General features: G+C 38.1%; 1 protein-coding gene across 3 annotated transcripts; it reads right to left on the bottom strand.

Moving 5' to 3' along the window:
- Nucleotides 1-1,206: 1,206 nt before the first annotated feature.
- On the bottom strand, nt 1,207-9,888 carry gcnt7 (glucosaminyl (N-acetyl) transferase family member 7). Of its 3 annotated transcripts, XM_053499427.1 has the most exons (5): nt 9,678-9,888; nt 7,511-9,511; nt 4,798-5,766; nt 4,517-4,612; nt 1,207-4,377 (listed from the first exon to the last, which is right to left on the bottom strand). In XM_053499427.1, the coding sequence occupies exons 3-5, from the start codon at nt 5,741-5,743 to the stop codon at nt 4,148-4,150; spliced, it is 1,272 nt and encodes a 423-aa protein (XP_053355402.1). In that variant the 5' UTR covers nt 5,744-5,766; nt 7,511-9,511; nt 9,678-9,888; the 3' UTR covers nt 1,207-4,147. The 3 variants fall into 3 exon arrangements, with proteins under 3 accessions (XP_053355402.1, XP_053355401.1, XP_053355400.1); XM_053499426.1 differs by having other exon boundaries at nt 7,511-9,888; XM_053499425.1 differs by lacking the exon at nt 7,511-9,511 and having other exon boundaries at nt 1,208-4,377; nt 9,678-9,887.
- Nucleotides 9,889-20,275: the final 10,387 nt, after the last annotated feature.

The following is a 20,275-nucleotide window of genomic DNA, read 5'->3' as shown; positions in this document are numbered from 1 at the left end:
AACCACAGCTAAAGATTAGCAAAACATAATGTTCTGAATCCATACTTTTTTCCCTGTCTATAGTTTTTTTTTTTTTTTTTTTTTGGTTGCCAGTCAAGCAAAACAGAGGAGTTTATTACCATAAAGAAATGATAGGCTTATGATAATTACAATAATAAATATACAGCCTGAAAAAACCCTGGGGAACCCTGGCTTTCCTTGGCTTATGATACACTATATTGCCAATAGTATGCACTCGCCTGCCTTCACACTATTTACATGCATATGAACTTGAGTAACATCTGATTCTTATTTAATAGGGTTTAATATGATGGTGGCCCTCCCTTTGCAGCTGTAACATCTTCAACTCTCCTGGGAAGGTTGTGATTTTGGGAATTTCTGTCCATTCTTCCAGAAGAGCATTTGTGAGGTCAGAAGCTGATGTTGGATGAGAAGGCCTGGCTTGCAGTCTTTGCTCTAATTTATCCCAAAAGTGTTCTATGGGGTTGAGGTCAGGACTTTGTGCAGTTCTAGTCAAGTTCTTCTTCACCAAACTCGGTCATACATGTCTTTATGAACCCTGCCTTGTGCACTGGTGCACAGTCATGTTGGGAGAGGAAGTGGCCATGTTCAAACAGAGGGAGCATGAAATTGTCCAAAATCTCTTGGTATGCTAAAGCATTAAAAGTTTTGTTTACGGAAACTAAGGGGCCAGGCCCAACTCAATGAATAACAACCCCACACCAGTATGACTGCACATAACTTTCCCTACTTGACAAGTCAAACATTTCGGGGTGGAAAATGATATGATTTCTACCTGCATAAGCATTTCACTGCATATCCTACTGTGTACAGTATGACTGTGTATGTGACAAATAAAATTTGAAAAATATTTACAAGTTAAACCTAAGGCAGAGCAATTCTGAATTTGTACATATTTCCTTGGCAGACCCTTAACAGCCCTCTGGTTTGTATTCTTAGTAAATGCTTCCAATTTGGAAGTATCATGGTCCACTGTACAATATTATTGTATACACTTATTGCTGTGGAAAAAAACTGCATAGAACCCCTTCTGGATAATTACTATCATATCTGGAATGCTCTTTCCCCCTAACTGGGAGTAAAAATGTGCCCAGTGAGCTTTGGCAGCATTACACCTATGCTGAAGAGACAGGTCAACTGTAGAACATTTATTAATCCTGATTGGAATGGATTTTTTATTCATTTATTAGCAGTTAAATTCATACTTATTTAAAAAAAAAAACATGGGGAAAAAAACTGTTTTTATAGAAGACAAGTCAAGTATATAATGTATTAACACAAAATTATAAAAAATAGCACGCAATATTATACTCAAAATGTATATTATAATAATGCCATAAGCCCAACAGAATAGTGTACAATTGCAGTACAGTAACGAGTGCAACAGTAATTGCAGTTAATGTAAAATTGTCTTCCCATTTTGAACACAGTGTAGTGATAGGAAGTTAAGAAGTGCATCAATTTTCATAATAACTTAATTTCTTATAGTTCTGTATATTCAAATTGTCTACATAAAAAAAGACTTTTGCGTTGACTTCAAAAAGCCTGTCAACTGTTGCTGTGGCTGAAAGGGTTTCTGGACCTTCAATTTAGATTGATCAGGCACTGGGAGTCAAAACTTCCCACACTGTAAAATTGTCAAATCAGAAATGAGAACTGTTCGGATGGCAGCAAACAAAGTGTTCTTTTTGGTTATACTCAGAGCCCCTTATGTGTTGCTGCTCCTGATATGGGTTTGTCATTTATGTAGCTATGAATGTGCAATTCATAAGTGCCAGTAGACTGGATTTCATTCATCTTAACAAACAATATAAAGACTCAAGGTTAATCAAGGTCAGGATATAGGTAGGGGTAAGGCGGTCAACATTCATCTGGGGCTTGGCAAAAACAAAATGAGGAAATCAGAAACAGGGTCAAAACCAGATAAACAGTTAACAATATGTAACCACTAAGGCCAAGAATGGCAGGAAAATTCTAATGACGCCATTCGGGGTCTTTTACCACCCAGGACACGAGAATAATAATAAAACAATTGTAGTAATAATTAACTCAATGTGGTTACAATAAGAAATGATATTAAAGACAGACATTTTCAAATTTATTTTACAAAATGTTCTAAAATCTCTCTCTATATATATATATATTTTTTTTTTTACTGATTACAGCCATGCATATATTAATCACACAGATGACTTGATTATCGAGCAGTGTGTTGTGTTTTTGAAAACATGAAAACAGGGGGAGGAAAACCCCACCCAAATATTTAGCACAGTGTTTTTTTATGTTTATAGAAGGTAAATGTCAGATATAGTATGTAAGGTTCAAACAACTTTTACACAAATTTACAATAGCATGCTTTCTAAGACTTTATTATATCATAGTGTTGTAAGCATAACAAAATAGTCTCCGTAAATTTCCGTACAGCACCAATCACTGCAATATATATTTTTTTGCCCTTAAGCTAAGCAAAACTGATAAAGGCCCCTCAACACACAAATTATTTCACTGGGGCAGGCAAGAGCAATATGAGGAAACTAAAAACAGGATTAAAACCTAAAAGGACCAAACCCATAAACAATAGAAGGCTTGGAAATGACTGATAAGAATCACACAAAGTATATATTTTACCATAAACAAAGAAACATAAAGACTTATATACAAAGACTATTTAGGGCTCAAACTGAAGATAGGTGAAAGTATTCATGACACACTAGGGAGACAACCAATGAACCAAACAAAAAGCACATGACAACATAAACAAACAGAGAACAACGTGGGAATTGGATGTGCGCACTGAGAGCCACACCATGGTCGATGCAAGGGAAATACATGACATACCCCACTCCTCACCCAAACACACACACACACACACACACACACACACATACACAGGTGCAGCTCCCAAAGTGCCTTTTAAAACATAAAAGGGTTGTGCCCACACTCCACAAATTCTGGTGTTTATGAAAATGCATTCTACAAATCCCCCAGTCTGGTGGCAAAGTAATCACATCCTTATCAATAGAGTCTGGTTGTAGTTTGAAAGCCAACCTTGGATGTCCCTGTCTTGAAGACTTGGAAGCCTATCCTGTTGTCCCCCAATTTAAGCTTGGTGAGGGAGGCCGTCCTGTATGCATCAGGCCTTAGCAAGATGTGACATAAATTTGGCTAAGGAGGCTGCCTTATCGGCATTACATTTAGGCATTTCGCAGACACTCTTTTCCAGAGCGACTTACATTTTTTTCTCATTATACATTTGAGCAGTTGATGGTTAAGGGCCTTGCTCAAGGGCCCAACAGTGGCAGATTGGTGGTTGTGGGATCTTCCGAACCGTAGTCCAATGCCTTAGTCACTGAGCTACCCCTGGCCCCTGTTAGTTGTGGATAAGTTGTGAGCATGGCTACATCTGGCATGTCACCCTCCAGCAGGAGCATGACATGGGCGGCATATAATAGGATTACATCTGGAAGACAGGGTTTAGTTGAAGGTGCAGGCAGGTGTCAAGTGGTTAACAAACAACTGACTAGACTGACCAGTCAGGCAAGAGCAAGATAAGGAAATCAAAAACAGGACCAAACTTGGATAAACAATCAACAATAGAATGCTTTGTAATAACTGGGAAGAATCACACAGAGCATGTATACTGTATGTTGCCAAAAAAAAAAAAACCCTGAAGAAAGTGGAAAGAGAGGACAAGACATGAAGCTTAACAAAAAAGCTCATGGCAATGTGAACAAACACTGGACAACATTGAAATTGGTACAATTGCACTGTAAGCTGCTATGCATGCTAAGAGGTGTAGCATGCAGCACTCAACACATGGGGGAAATACATTATTCATTGGTCAAACATTTGAAATGTCTATAAGCTCCTGAAACATCTGCTCAATAGCTGATGTTATAAAAGAATATTTTCTTTGATTCTTATATATGTGATCTAACTCTGTAGTGTCCTCTATAATATATGGCAATTTGTAGTTTTTTTCCCCACACATTATAGGTAACACATACATACATACATACATACATACGTACATACATACATACTGTACATCCAAATATACATTAAAAAAATTAGTTGAAATAAATAAGTAAATAAATAAATATTTTTAAACTCTTTGGTTTCACATTTAGCCTGCTACTGTGGAACTGCTTATATTGACCTCTGTTGCAAGTTGCCATGATAACTGAATGGGCACTGTTGCCTGCAGTAGGACTTTGTGTCTGTGCCACTGTTCCAGGCAGTCCAGAGCTTCAGGGAAACTAGCACTTTCAAACTTGTTAGCAAACATGCTGTTTTTCTCAACTATCCAGGGTAAATCCTCCATATTGTAGATGCAGATATTCCTGATATAAGTTCCTGTGGTGACAAACATGGTGTTTTTTAATAAGATTAGTTTCTTGTTTTCTTTTTAACTGTTTTAATATATACTATTAAAAAATATGTCACAAAATTGCAATTAGTATTGTTTACTATGGATGTTTTATAGCTGTCATACCATTGCAGCCATTATGTGCTGTTCCTTCTTGGTCTCTCCATTTGATGGCTCGAATGTTACCCTCCCAACCAGCATCTACCTTACTGCCAGGGGCATCTTTGAAGATGTTAAACAGTATAAAAGTAGTTAATATATTCACCAAAATAAATTTTTATTAGTGAACATTTTAATACATGTTCTGCCTTATACTGTATCAGCAGAATAGATATTTGTGCAAATCCTAAGACCCTTATTTGATTTTTTGAATGTCTAAAAATCATATTTTAGCAGTTTGTGCTTACCTTTTACATGGTTAAGGGTTACCCAGTAATGCTCATCGGGGCTGTAGGTATCCTTAGACCACTCCAACAGGTCTTTAGCCACTGGACTGGTAAGCACATATTCCACAAATGCTCTTTGTAGACTGTAGTAGGCTGTACCAAAGTAAATCTCCAGATCATGTGGCGGGGGGGCCTTTTTGTGATTGCGACCCATGGAGGCCACATAGGCACCTTTAACTTCGATGTATTTTTTTTTAGTTCTGTGTCGCATGTTTTCTGGTTGTTTAACCCCTGGAGTCATATTATTGTCTCTCCATTCTGCGTCTTGCATATACCGGACCAGCTCCAGGTTGCTCTGAACAGGGAAATCCTGGCCACACAGGTTTATCACCTTCTGCCATTTGACTGTAGAGCTCATCAGGTCTTCCATGCAATTAATATCAGCCTTAAGACGGGAAAAACCAGCATAGGTCACAGTCTCACTAACTGAGGCTAGAAAGACATTGGAGAAGCACTCTGTCAATCTCTTAACATTTTCTCTGTAGTCCTGTGGAGCTTTGGCATCTATGTGAATGCAGTAGATGTTGTGTGGCGCATAGATGGCTCTCAGCAGACGCACGAACATCTCCAGGTCTTTGTGGATAGTGATGATGAAGGCCAGAGGGTAGTCCTCCTCTTCCTTACTCAGGCTCTCCATAATAAAGTGAAGATCTGATTGTATACGAGAGCAGTTGAGTGGTTTGGTAAAATAGCTCAGCTCCAGACATTCTGTTCTTTCCCATTTTGTGTAAGAGGTGGTGGGTGGCAAAATTTTACAGTTTTCAGAGAGTGGACGACAGTTTAAGGTGTGATGCAGTGGCCTTGGAGTATAAGATGGCTTGCCCTTAAGATAAATTACTAAGCAGATCAAGATGCTGACTCCAAGGCATAAAAGAAAACTCCACTTGGCACTCTCAAGATTGATCATAATCCAGCATCAAGCAGACTAAGCTAGGTACGACCATAAGAAATGTGTAGACAGAAAAAAACAAAACAAAAAACAAAATCAATACATTTATTAAAAAGGTATGAAAACATTTGGCAATATATACTATAATTAAAGACCTTTGCATTTTACAATTTTTTTGTTACTTTTAAACGTTAGTGCTTTTAAAACAGAAGTGATTCACACTAGCTTTAAACAAGACAAGTCAAGACAAGTTTTTTGTCTAGTTGATTTTTGTATTTCTTGAGAAGAGATAATCTTTCTAAAGTTGAATGCTCATTATTCAAGGTTTTTTAAAGATAAGATTAAGATCAGTATTTTCTGAGTATATATTATGGAACTAGGCCTTGTGCCCTCAGCAGTATTTCATGACACAGATACAACTTGATCATTGGTGACATTAATCTTGAAGCATGTTTATAGGAAATAGGTAATGGCTAGGCAAGCATGTAAATTTTGTTAAACGTTGTAACACCACCAAGGCTGACACATTAAGAAATATTCAACAATCTTATGTTTAGCGTAACACAAAAGTGGCTATCAATATAAACATACAGAATTTGGGGCCACTTTATATGATTCATGATTTGTAATAAAATTCATGGATTTGTAGCTACTTCATTAATGATTGTAGATTGCTTTATTAACGGGCTGTATTATAAAGGTCTTCGTTTAAAATTTTATATGTAAATCGTTAAGCATTTTTTGATGATAATGATGATGATGATTATTATTATTACATTACCATCACACTAAACTGAAGACTTTATAGTCAACATCAGTTAACTTGTGTTTATAGATGAAAATACTGACAGGTAGAATGTTATCAAAATTGCAGCTTACTTGCTTGTACTGATCCCACCTGAAGTGCCTTGTGGTTACTGTAAAACTGTCTGTATACTTGTACTAAACTTTCTAACTCAAATAAATGAAGATAAGTAAAACCAAATTAATTGTGTTTTTACATCATCCCCTTATCATTATGGGGAATAAGTATTATTCTTAATTAGGGTCTGGTAGGGCTGTTTTACTGTTAACATTATATCATTATCGTTATTGTTATAAGCACTCGACTGAGCAGCATGATGTCCCAATGGCCTACAGGTCGCCTACTAAAATATGGCAGATGAATTTCTAACATTCTTATTACTTGTCTTTTTTTTTTAGAGATGTTTAAATGATTTGTTTGCCTTTTAGTACCTGTGGCAAATATATTTTATGTAAATTCCATTCTTTTGTTTTTGAAAGCAGGTGCCTTGTATTTTATACAAATAGGTTTTCCCATTTCTATTTGCATATCGCTGTCAGAGTAACACACCTACATGCACATATGACTGCACATGCTCCTGCTAGACACTGATAACTTTTTTTTTTTTTTAACAATTTCCTTACTTCTAGTAAGTTCCTTACTACTGGTGTTCAGATGGAGGACAGCAGACCTTCCACTACTCTCAAAATAATAAGTGCTAAGTGCCCTAGTGGAAATGATAACCTGTTCAGGTTATCATTTCCACTAAGGAAATTTTATACTTAGGTTCGTTCATTTAAGTCAACTTGAGATTTAGAACAGACTAATAGTTTATAAAAATAGCAACAACAAAAAAAACAACAACAACATGTAGCAATGTTTTTGGCCTGAGAACAATTTCCACCAAGAAGCTAAACACGATAAATATACAGTAGTGACTTAGTGGAGGTTTTCATAGATATCCACCTTCAATTAATACATTGACCAAAGAGAGCTCCTACCTTTTAGCTGCAGCAGAGTCCAGCCCTATCATTAAATAAGGTTAACCATTAAATAACTGACGTCCAGAAAAGTTAACTCCACTGTGACCTTAGCTAACTACGTGCTGCCCGAGGCAGAGGAGAGTCATGCCTGCTGTAGTGCCATTACGTTAGCTGATATGTGCAGTAAGAGCCGGTAAGGCACATTGCATGTAGATCCTGGTGTTATTGAAGCCTTTGCTTCTGCCACTGTGTAATCAGTGTGCTATCCTCTCTTCTCTGTGTGACTGGCTGCTTGGCTGCTCAGCTACATTCCCCATGTGATACAATGAGAGAGAGAGAGAGAGAGGGAGAGAGCTCACCAGAGAGAGAATCAGCGATTTAAGGCTGAGCTTGCCTAGCAACTACGCATGACCTCCCCTCCTCTCTCTAATTCTCCTCCCCTCTCTTCTATAATGTACTTCCCATTAGACTGATTCTGGCGCCACTCACTCTCAGTTTCTATTTTTCCTGTACATTTGTTTTTTCTTTCTTTCTTTATTTTTCTTTTGTGTTTCTTTCATGTTTTTATATTTTCTTCCCACATGTATCTTTGCCTTGCATGCACTCTTCCTGCTTCTGTCTATAATGTTTATTTTAGCCTAAACAATAGCCCCCAGGCAAGTCCAGTGGTGTTAAAATATGAGGTTGGCTTCCTGATCTTGCGGATGTTCTAAGCCTTAGGGGCAGAATGTTTGTGAGCTCTGTCTGGTCAGCCCAGGCCTTTTGTGTCGACCTAGATTATAGATAGCCTGTTCAAGAAAACGCTTCTTTTCTAGTAAATGCCAAATTAAATAGCTTTTCTTTTTTTTTTACATTCTTTAGCAGAAAAATGAGTTAACTTTAAATTTGTTTTGCCATAAAATATTTCCTTGGAGTCAGGAATGTTTTGTCCTTGTATAGGTTAAATCTCTATTTAGAGTATTTTGTTTATTTGTTTTTCAGTTAAGTTTGACATGCATCTGATTGCTTATGATTGCTGTTTTGGTTTCCCAGATATGATGAGTTGGACACACAGTAGAGGATTTAGAAAAAGCTTAATGTGGTTCAAGGTTGAGTCAATGTAATCCAAGCCTTATTAATTAATCAGTGGTACCAAAGTAGTCACTTAGCAAGAGTTTGGAGTGCTCTTCTTATAAAGTGTTGCACATGTTAGTTTTACAGCTGCTCCTGTTGAGAGGTCGCCACAGCAGACCAACAGATCCGCACAACAATTGGGCACAGGTTTAGGCCGGATGCCCTTCCCTATGCAACCCTTCCATATTGACCTGGGCATGACCGGCACTGGATTCAGTGCCTGGGGTTGTGGCATTAGCTGCTAATTGAACCTGGTAGATGAGAAACCTACCATGTCGAGTTATCTGAGAATTTGCACATCAGCCCTCCGCTTCAAACTCGAAAAAAGCCATAGCCAACTACAGGGAACATGGGGATCAACTCTGGAATCACTTTTAATTCTTGTGTCTGACAGCTTAGCAGGTTACACAATAATCGTTCAAAGTGGATTTAACTAAGTGAGAGAGAGGTCGATACCCTTAAATGAAAAACCAGAAAAAGGGTACATCACTACTCCTGATAAATAACAGTTAAATCACTACTTCTAAAAAACAACAGTTAAATAAAATGTAAACAAATACAACAACAGAATTATTTAACTGAGCTTCCAACACAACTAACTAACACATACTACTGTATTATATTAATTCTTTAAAGGATGATATTAAATTTTTTGTGAATTCATGGAAACACTTAAACAACAATCACGCAAGTTACTCTTTCTCTTGTAATGAGCACTATAGTGAATAAATTAAATATCAAGTAACTCAAACAAGATTCAAGTGATCAGTTCTTCTTATAAGTAAAGAACGGTATTATTATACCATCAGTGTCCCTAAGATGATCAGCAACCGATGCGCTTCCCTGTCTCACATATGCTTGCACATGGTGCTTGTATGTTGAGTACAGCCTTTGCTCCCTAAGCGACTGTGAGATAATACAATTGTTACTTGTTGAGTGACTTCAGCTCCACCATTTCACTTATTCAACTTTACAAACCACATAAAGTACATTATTATTCATATTCATGTTATTATAATTTTTTGTACTGTCTATTTCTGTTAGTAATTTTAGTGCTATGCAATCCACACACCTCAGAGATAGTATATGATCCTCAGAGATAGTACTTGTTCTTTGGTTCCAAATTTCAGAACTGTCCAATCTTTCATACTGTGGGACCCTTTTCATGAAGAAGCTGAACAGGAGCAAAGAAGAGCAAGAGAAGCTGCAGAAGGCATTAAGAAGAAAAACGCAAAAGCCAATTCTTTTTGGTTTCAGTTTGAAATATACAAAACAGGATTTCCTGTATCTACTACGCCTGTGCGTTCTGTACCCAAACCTCAAAAAAAAAAAAAAAACAAGGCTCTTAGAAATGTTTTCAAATCAACCAAAACCCCATTGTACATTATAATTAGCTATACACTATTATTCAGGAAAAAGAGTCAGTTTCTTAAATAGAGCTGACTATCAAATAATGAGTAGCTTGCAGCAGTGCATTGCCTACGTTACACACACACACACACGCACAAAGTGTGAAGTGCTTTTTTAATTAAGTAGTGCAGGAAATATCAAATTTGTGTTGGGATATTTTGCTTAAGCAAGATTAAAAAAAATCAACATCATCCAAAAGGGCGTATTTTCTCATGTTCTTAATATTGTATTCCTGATGAAGCATTCAATTGCAGTTGGCTTTCACCAGCTTACAGTACTATAAAGGGTTTTTCAAGTATTGTCCCATATCTCAGTAATGTTGCTCATGTTTTTATTTTGCAGACACTGAATGCAAATTTGGCAATTACAGTTGCAGTAACTTGCAGGAACACATTTCTGAGAACCTTATCTTGTACTGCATTCTTGGAAATCTTAGCTGTGGTTATGCATCTGAAAATAATACATGAAGTGAGCCAACTCCTTCCACACAGGTTGTATGAAAGCACCCAATAAAGTAAAATGTGTTTGCTGTAGCTGACACAGTACATTTGATTCGGTAATGCTTTTAGGCCAATAATGGATTTTGGTATTATTATTTGTGTGGGAATTTTATGTTTTTGTCAGTAAATCAAATGTATCATGCCACAATATTTTTTTAAGATTAAAACAGCAAATAAATTAGCTGCACTTTTTCATCTATAACTACCTCTGTCCAAAAAGGTCCACTAAATGGCCTAAAGCTTGTAGACACCTGACCATCACACTTTATACAGTGTTCTTTTTAACATCCTATTTCAGAAAATCCACCTTTAAGCTTAACCTCTAGAGTTTAAAATAGGACAAATTGTTGGTACTGTCTCACTGGCGCATCTGTGACCAAGACAGCAAGTCTTTGTGATGTATTAAGAGCCACAGTATCCAGGGTAATGTCAGCATACCACCAAGAAGGACGAACCACATCTAACAGAAGTAACTGTGGACGCGAGAGAAAGCTGTGTGAAAGTGATATCCGGGTGCTAACCCGGGTTGTATCCAAAAAACATAAAACCACAGCTGCTGAACTCACTGCAGAATTATATGTGCACCTCAACTCCAAAACCAAAACTGTTCGTCGGTAACTCCACAGGGTCAATGTACATGGCCGGGGTGCTATAGGTCAAACTCTGGTCACTCGTGCCATTACCAGACATTGGTTTTAATGGTGCCAGCAGCAAAAATCTTGGGCTGTGGACAATGTGAAACATGTATTGTTCTATGATGACTCCACCTTCACTGTCTTTCCCATATCTGGGAGAGTTATGGTGTGGAGAAGCCCCAAAGAATAAATTTAAATATGTAAAAATTTTAAATATCATCAATATTTATTACACACAAAAAATATATTTAAAGTGGTTATTTCTTTGATAATATAATTTTGATAATTATGGCTTACAAATAGGCGAAGGCCTCAAAAAAATGCACAATGAATACTAAACCAAGCGGACAGACACCTAAACCGAGCGCAATGATTGACAAATCATGTGCGCAGATTAATTAACACAAAAAGAAAAGGATTTCAGAAAGGGTAGTGATTCTGAGTGATTGTGTGTGTGAAAGTTGTCCTACACAATCAACCCCTCCTCCTCTCTTCTCTCTAGTCTTTCCCACATGAGCTACGATCCTTTTCAAAGTTAAAGTGCAGGTTTCAGACCCCTGCAACCCTGTAAAGGATAAGTGGTATAGAGAATAAATGAGTGATAGTCAGTAAAAATGTGCTGCTGTAGAATCTTGCATACTAAAGTTGACGTTGTTTTTTCAGGGCAGTGTTTGATTTTTGTTACTATGACAGGCAGCTGGCAGCTGCAAGAAAAGTTGTTTGAACAGATGCAACAAAGGGTTGAGATAGATAGTTGGTTGTCAAAAACTCCTTCTGGGTTGTGTTTGTTGTATGATCCAAGGGGATCCTAAGAGGTCCAGTTTCCCAAGCAATTACAAGATCTGACATGGTGAGGCAACTCCAGGGATATGCACCAGCTAAGTGTTGTTACGGCCCAAGCACTATGTAATAAGCACTATAACAACAGGACTACGGTGTCATCACCCCGCTATGATAGTGTTGATGTCTCATAGTTCAGATGTCATAGTGTGCGAGGGCCCTATTGTTTTTCTTAGGATTATTATTATTATTATTAATATTAATAATAAACGTCCGGGCCTTTTTGGAGGTCTTAACATGATCAAAAATTAAACAAGTTGTGTGTTCTTTTTGGAGGTCTTGATGAAGCACACAGGTTGTTTGGTGTTCCTGATGGTGCAAGTGCTTGGCCCCGATCAGCGTTATTTAGGATTTGGTTTTAGATGGCAGACAGAAACAGCAAGGCTGAAACAGCAATTAAATGACTAACAAAAAAGTGTTTAAAAAACATATTTTCAATAGGGTTTAAAACCAAGACCAAAATATTCCTGTCATATACTTTTCAAGATGATATTTTATACCAGACATCTGAGCTACTCACACATCATTTTTAAGAGCTACATAATTAGTGGTAGCAGGGCTAAAGCGCCATCTACTGGCAAAGGAGGATTCAAAATCAAATCAAATCAAAACACATTACTGGTATGCTGGTACAGTACATGTGAGTGAAATTCTTATGTGCAAGCTACACAAGCAATGGTGGTGAACACTTATAAGAATACATATGCATATGAATAAATACAGTAGTATTAATATTTTGCAAGTATTATAAAAAATAATAAAAATACAAATGAATGTGAATACAAGTCTATATATATATATATACACACACACACACACACACACATATATATGTATACATGTACATACACATACACACACGTTTGTGAGAGTGTGTCTACTTGTGTATAAATGTATAAAGAATGTCCACAATAAATGTTGTGCAAAAGGCAATTATGTGCAGTATGGAGTGCATAAAGTGTCTTAAGGACTATAAAGTGACAAGTGACAGTGTGAAAGTGACAGTGTAGTGTCCATGAAGACCTATTGGTCAGTGTTCAGCAGTCTAATGGCCTGATGATAGAAACTGTCCCTTAGCCTGCTGGTTCGGGACCGGATACTGCCTGACAGGAGCAGTTTAAATAGGTTGTTACTGGGGTGACTCGAGTCTTTGATGATCCTCCTCGCTTTCCCCAGGCACCGCTTCCTGTAGATGTCCTGGAGGGCCTTCAGTCTTCTGTGAAAGAAGAGTTGCTGCTGCGCCTTCTTCACTGTTTTGTCAGTATGAACTGACCAGGTGAGATCCTCTGCTATATGTACACCCAGGAAACGGAAGCTGCTTACTCTCTCCACAGCAGCGCCGTTGATGATGATGGGGGAATGTGCATCTCTACCCCTTCGGAAGTCCACTATCAGCTCTTTGGTCTTTCCGACATTGAGGGAGAGATGATTCTCCTGGCACCAATGTGTCAGGGCACTGACCTCCTCCCTGTATGCCGTCTCATCTTTGGCTGACATTTTGTTTGATGTAGCATTTAAATTCTTCCATTTAAGACAGTTCTCCTTATTAAAGTTTTTTTTTTAAAACTTTGCATGTACTTTGCATGTTTTGTGTATCTTGTCAAGCAAAACATGTTTTGAAATATTTTTTATCTTATATCATACTAGCGTTAGTACACCTCATTTATGGTTACAGAGTTTTTAGAAATAAACAGCAAACGTGCCAGTGCAGGCAATAACCATAGGCCCACGGTGGGCAGCCCACTGTGAGTGCCGATACCACCATGAAATGTTTGGCACAGCCTGAAATGCCCACCATGGTTTATATGTTTCCAATGTATATATTAATACATTTCATTTAATCTAAAAAAAAATTATAAAAAAAACATGAAAGAAACTATGCATATTACAAGAAAGTAGAGAATTTGGGAACTAAAACAACACACATATATCTAAAACAGAACAAGAAAACCAGAGTTTAATTATCATTTCCACTTCTGTGGATCAACAGCAAAATATACAGTTATACCTGTTAAACTGTAAGAGTTAAAATATGAGCTTACTTTATAGAGCTTATAAGAGCATACTTTGCATGTACAGTATGTTGTTAAAACTTTAGAGCAATATTATTGTTTGTATGCTTATTTTAAGGGAGACATTAATTCAAGATCTTGGAATCACACATTCTAATCTATGGTATAATGCTACAGTAAATGCTACCTGTTCAAATTTGAATTTGTACAGAACTGACATCATGCTTGTGCATGCATGGAAGTCTCAACCTGACATCCAAAGATACATTTACCATGATAGTTTGGAAGTGATGAAGTTCCAAGTCTTTTTTTTTTTTTTTTTTTTTTTTAAACTCCTACAATATGGCAGTACATCCAACTGGCCTCACAACCGCAGACCACATGTAACCACACCATCCCAGAACCTCCACATCCAGCAGGTTCACCTCCAAGATCGTCTGAGACCAGCCACTCAGACAGCAGCTGAAACAATTGGTTTGCATAACCAAACAATTTCTGCACAAACTGTCAGAAACCGTCTCAGGGAAGCTCAACTGCATGCTTGTCATCCTCATCGGGGACTTGACCTGACTCCAGTTCGTCGCCGTAACAGACTTGAGTGGGCAAATGCTCACATTCGATGACGTCTGGCACGTTGGAGAGGTGTTCTCTTCACGGATGAATCTCGGTTTACATTGTTCAGGGCAGATGGCAGACAGTGTGTGTGGCGTCGTGTGGGTGAGCGCTTTGCTGATGTCAATGTTGTGGCTCGAGTGGACCATGGTGGTGGTGGGGTTATGGTATGGGCAGGCATCTGTTATGGACGAAGAACACAGGTACATTTTATTGATGGCATTTTGAATGCACAGAGATACCGTGATGAGATCCTGAGGCCCATTGTTTTGCCATACATCTATGAACATCAACTCATGTTTCAGCAAGATAATGCACGGCCCCATGTTGCAAGGATCTGTACACAGTTCTTGGAAGCTGAAAATGTCCCAGTTCTTGCATGGCCAGCATACTCACCGGACATGTCGCCCGTTGAGCATGTTTGGGATGAGCTTGACCGGCGTATACGACAGCGTGTACCAGTTCTCACTTATATCCAACAACTTCGCACAGCCATTGAAGAGGAGTGGACCAACATTCCACAGGCCACAATTGACAATCTGATGAACTCTATACGAAGAAGATGGACAGTATTGGACAGGTGATGAGCATTGCCTGGTTTTCTCCACACATATCGCTTAGAATTAAGGCCAAAAAGTTCTATCTTGGTCTCAGTGAAGGGTGACTTTCTACAACTTTCTCCCATCTCCCGCCTGCATCTCTGGAGCTCAGCCACAGTGATCTTGGGGTTATTCTTTACCTCTCTCACCAAGGCTCTTCTCCCCCGATAGCTCAGTTTGACTGGCCTGCCGGCTTTAGGAAGGGTTCTGGTCATCCCAAACGTCTTCCATTTAAGGATTATGGAGGCCACTGTGCTCTTAGGAACCTTAAGTGCAGATTTTTTTTTGTAACCATGGCCAGATCAGTGCCTTGCCACAATTCTGTTTCTGAGCTTTTCAATGATTCTCATTTGTTTTGACATACACTGTGAGCTGTAAGGTCTTATAGGGGACAGGCGTGAAAGCCAAGGAACTGTAGTAAATATTACTGTAATTAAAATTAGTTAATTAAATGTTGAAGGAGAATACCATCTCTACACCTTGGTTCTATTTCTAACAAAATTTTTACACTTTTAAAATGTAAAATTGAAAATTGAACGACTTACTAAACCCTGAAACTTTTTACCTCAGTTTGTCTCCTCTGTTTCCTGCCTTAGTGTGTTTCCTCAGCTAAATTGCCAATTTTGTTTTTAAAAATTTGCAATCAGAAACACAAAGAAGTTAATAAATAACCAATAAAGACCAATTTAAAACAATTTCGACCCCATGTTTACAAGTTGACAGTTTATAGATTTATTTTCTAACTTTTTTACAGACTATATGTAAGGCAGAAGGATCACGACACCTAATGCGTGAGCCGGTTGATTATCTGCGAACGCTAACGTCGTGTGGAGAGAAGGAGGGATAAGGAGAGAAAAAGGGATAAGGCTACTGTGAAGGACAACTTTCACACAAATACACACATGCACGCACACACACTAACAGAATCGCTGCTCCATCAGAAAACATCTTTAACAAGGAACCTCTCTAATGACACTAAAATTTGCCTGCTTTTGAAGATTTTGTGGATGATATAGTAACAGTACACACGTGCGTGGATGTTGATTATACGAATGATGCATGCTCACTGAGACGATTATCCACAATCCACAAATTTTGCTTGTCTTGCAAAATAGTCACAGATCAAGTTAATCATTAAAGCATTAAATTTCACTTTTGTCCGAATAATGTTTTAATTACATTATCTTAAAAGAATACTATTTATATCTATTAATATGTTTAAATCAATATTTAGTATGGATTCTTTTACCCTTCAAAACCTGCTGGACTTGGCTAAATATTGAGTCAAAAAGACGTGTGCAGTACTCTGGTGTCGCTTCATAATGAAAGCAAGCAAACAAGTACTCTCATCTACTAAGTGAAATTTGAAGGACTTTATTCGAGGATTTCCTCATTTTAGCCCTTTATATTATGAGGGGAATGCCCTGGCTTCAGAAAGTATTATTATTATATTTATTGTGGTATTTTTTTTATTTTCAGACATAAAAAAAGAACACAATCACAAAACCAGACAAAACACACCTACACAAGTGTAGGAAAAAAATAAAACAGTATCTCCTTCAGTCAACCACTTCACTGTGTAAAGACAAAAAGGTAAAAAATAGATTTTTACTTAATATGACATTATGAATAATAGTTGCAAAAAAATACAAATATGAATATATAATCACCTAGGTACTTAAAGCAAAAGTGACAGGGGAAGTGAAAATAAAAACAAAAACAGAGAACGAACAAAAAGAAACTACGATTACAAGGTTTCAAGTACGGCTTTAGAAAGTAAAAGTCCCACCACATATTTGTTTTGCAATTAACTTAACCTGCATAGAGGGCATTGGTGGCTCAGTGATAGGTTTCTTGTTTATATTATGCGGAAGGCCAGGCTTCGATCTGCCTCCTTCTAACCTTATCCACTGCATCCTCTTCTCTCACACCAGCTAACTTCATGTCCTCTCTCACTGCATCCATAAATCTCCTCTTTGGTTTTCCTCTAGACCTTCTGCCTGGCAGTTCAAACCTCAGCATCCTTCTACCAATATATAAACCAGCATATTCTAATTAGCACAACTCTACAGCCAGATAAGCTTGGACTAATTAGTTACATCACTCATTTTTTGCACAGGGAGAACTACAGTTGGAGTAAAAAATTTACATACAATGTAGCCAAATGTATTTCAACTCAGTTTTTCACAATTTCTGACATTTAAACATTAAACTAGTAAACATTTCCTGTTGTAGGTCTGTTAGGATCACCACTTTATTTTTTGAAGGTGAAATGGCAAAATAATAATAGAGAACAAGCTATTTATTTTAGGTATTTTTTCTTTAACATTCCCAATTTATCAGATGTTTACATAGACTTAGTTAGTATTAGGTAGCATTTAAATAGTTTAACTTGGATGGAATGTTTAAGAATGACTTGCTGGAATTTTAGTCCATTCCTCTTGATTTAACTGAGTTGGGTTTATAGGCTTTCTTACTGTAAGGGCCATATTTCATTCTTGTAATTTGTTGTTGTGTTTACTTTATTTTAGTCTATTAGTTAAGCATTAAGAATTAAGTATCATACTTATAATTTGTATTGTGACATAATTTCATGAGTTGTTCTGTGACATCATCTCACAGTTATGTAGCTGCATGTCTATCAAGCAGGTTAGTTGTTCAGTTGTTGTTAAGACAGTACGGAAGGATACAGAAAGGTGTGGAGAACACAAGCTTTTGACCGTGAGACAGTAAGCTGAAAGAAATACAGTAAAATGAGTTGTTGTAACTGTAATCTATTGAAGCTACAGAACACAGCAAGCGACTTGTCGTGACTACAGTGGATTTATGCAAGAAACTGTAACAACCGTTGTACTTTGATGTTCAAAATAAACAAGAGACAAAGAAATCAACGAAATGTCTGGAGTCGTGAGTGACACTGTGTAAGAAAAATAGGATAGGCTGTACTATCTTGAGCAGTACACCATAGGACAGCCTAATGACCTCGTGGGAAGCTGTCATCTTATGCCAGAACATCGAGGTTATGCAGAAGCCATGAGATTGCTACATGATAAGTTTGGAAATAGACAAATAACCTCTACAACGCTGATGCAAAAGGCATTTAACTGGCCGGAAATAAAGTCAGAGGACGGAAAGTCGCTGACCACTTTCTCCCTGTTCTGATAAAAAGTCACAATACTATGTCAAGCATCGACTACATGGATGACTTAGATAACGCCACCAACTTGAGGACCATCGTCTCAAAACTGCCCTACAAACAAGAGCCAAGTTCGTGCAGTTGATGGAGTTCGTAGAGCAGGAAGCAACGGTCATGTCCAACCCACTTTTTGGCGACCCGAACGTTTCAACTAGCACTAAAAAACACTGCAACAAACCTCCTCCAGGGCTTAAGCAAAAAATGGAAGGAAAAAGGGGTAGCAGCGTTGCAACCGGCGTGAAACAGTTTGGTAAAAATCATACAGACTTGATTACAGTAAAGAGTAGTGGTGCATCAGCAAAGAGTAGCAGTGCATCAGTTATTAGTGCCTTCACTAAACCTTGTGCATTCTGTGTGAAAGACCATACCCTAGATGAATGCCACCAGTTTAACGATGAGACTTACAATGACAAATTGGACTTTTTGAAAAGGAATGGATTCTGCTTTAGATGTTTAGTAAAAGGACACTTAAGCAAAGACTGCACAAAGAAAATCACATGTCAGTTGTGCTCAAAGAAACATCCTTGCATGCTACACATTGCAGCACAAGACACAGCTCAAGCGATCGTAAAGGCTGACGAAACTGAACCAGTTAAAACACTGCCTGTTACAGTGAGTCATGAAATGAGCGCGTGCACTGGTGCTGAAGATGACTGTATTCTCTCCATAGTACCTGTTAAAATAAAGTCCAAGAAAGGTAATAAGACAGTAGAAGTGTACGCCTTTATGGACCCAGGCAGCTCTGTTACCTTTTGTACAGAGTCATTAGCAAGGCAATTAAACGTACAAGGTAAAAAAATTGACAGCATGTTAAGCACCATGAACCCGAGGAAACAAGTAGAAAGTTACTTGCTTACTGACCTAGAGGTTAGTAGTCTGGAAGAAAACACTTTTGTTGAACTCCCCAAAGTGTTCCCACAAAAAAGCATCCCAGTCTCAGTGGAAAACATTCCACAACAGCACGACATTGATAAGTAGCCATACCTCAGCGAAGTAAAATTGCCTCAGATTAATGCTAGAGTTGAAATTCTCATAGGTAACAAAGAGCATAGGCTCCTAGAACCATGCCGAGTAATTAACAGCAGGCACAATGGGCCATATGCAGTAAAGAACGCTCTTGGATGGACCATAAATGGACCTCTTCCAGAGTCGAGGAAGGCACGTCTGATAATGAGCAAGCGAGCATTGCAGTCAACAGAGTCTCTATCGAAAGTGTAGAACAAATGCTGATACAACAGTACAACCATGACTGTCCTGAACGGTATTGTGATGACAAGGCCGAGTTGTCACAAGTAGACTATCAGTTTTTAGATTCTGTAACTAACTCTCTGCAGTTTACAGATAATCACTTCTACATCTGCCTCCCATTTAAAAAAGGCAGCTATTCAAATGCCCAATAACCGAAGTGCAGCCATGCAGCACGCACTGAACCTCAAAAGGAAGTTTAAGAATAACCGCTCCTTTCACGAAGAGTATTCAAACTTCATGAACGACATGTTTGAAAAGGGTCATGCACCCTACACCTCACCTAAGTCGACAAGACGGGCAAGTATGGTATATACCTCACCATGGTGTATACCATCCTCAAAAGGAAAAGCTAAGGGTAGTCTTCGACTATGCTGCCAGCTATCAGGGAATATCATTAAATAGCGAGCTTCTGCAGGGACCCGACCTACAAACTCACTCATTGGAGTGCTCACAGGCTTTAGACAAGAGGAAGTTGCCATGATGGCAGATGTGGAAGCCATGTACTATCAGGTTAGAGTTCCGGAAAAGGACACAGACTTGTTGCGTTTCCTATGGTGGCCGAATAGAGACATGAGTCAGGACTCATTTGTTTGGTGCAAAATCATCTCCAAGTGTAGC

Source organism: Clarias gariepinus, chromosome 6 (assembly GCF_024256425.1).
Source record: "Clarias gariepinus isolate MV-2021 ecotype Netherlands chromosome 6, CGAR_prim_01v2, whole genome shotgun sequence".
Classification (NCBI taxonomy): domain Eukaryota; kingdom Metazoa; phylum Chordata; class Actinopteri; order Siluriformes; family Clariidae; genus Clarias; species Clarias gariepinus.
Note: the sequence above shows the minus strand (reverse complement) of the source record. Positions and strands in the feature narration are given on the sequence as shown.

Coding starts and splice junctions, on each gene's coding strand:
- gcnt7 (XM_053499426.1), bottom strand. CDS start 5,743: ATGATCAATCTTGAGAGTGCCAAGTGGAGTTTTCTTTTATGCCTTGGA. Junction 4,613..4,797: donor AACCCTTAACCATGTAAAAG/GTAAGCACAAAC, acceptor ACATCTTCAAAG/ATGCCCCTGGCAGTAAGGTA. Junction 4,378..4,516: donor AGCACATAATGGCTGCAATG/GTATGACAGCTA, acceptor TTGTCACCACAG/GAACTTATATCAGGAATATC.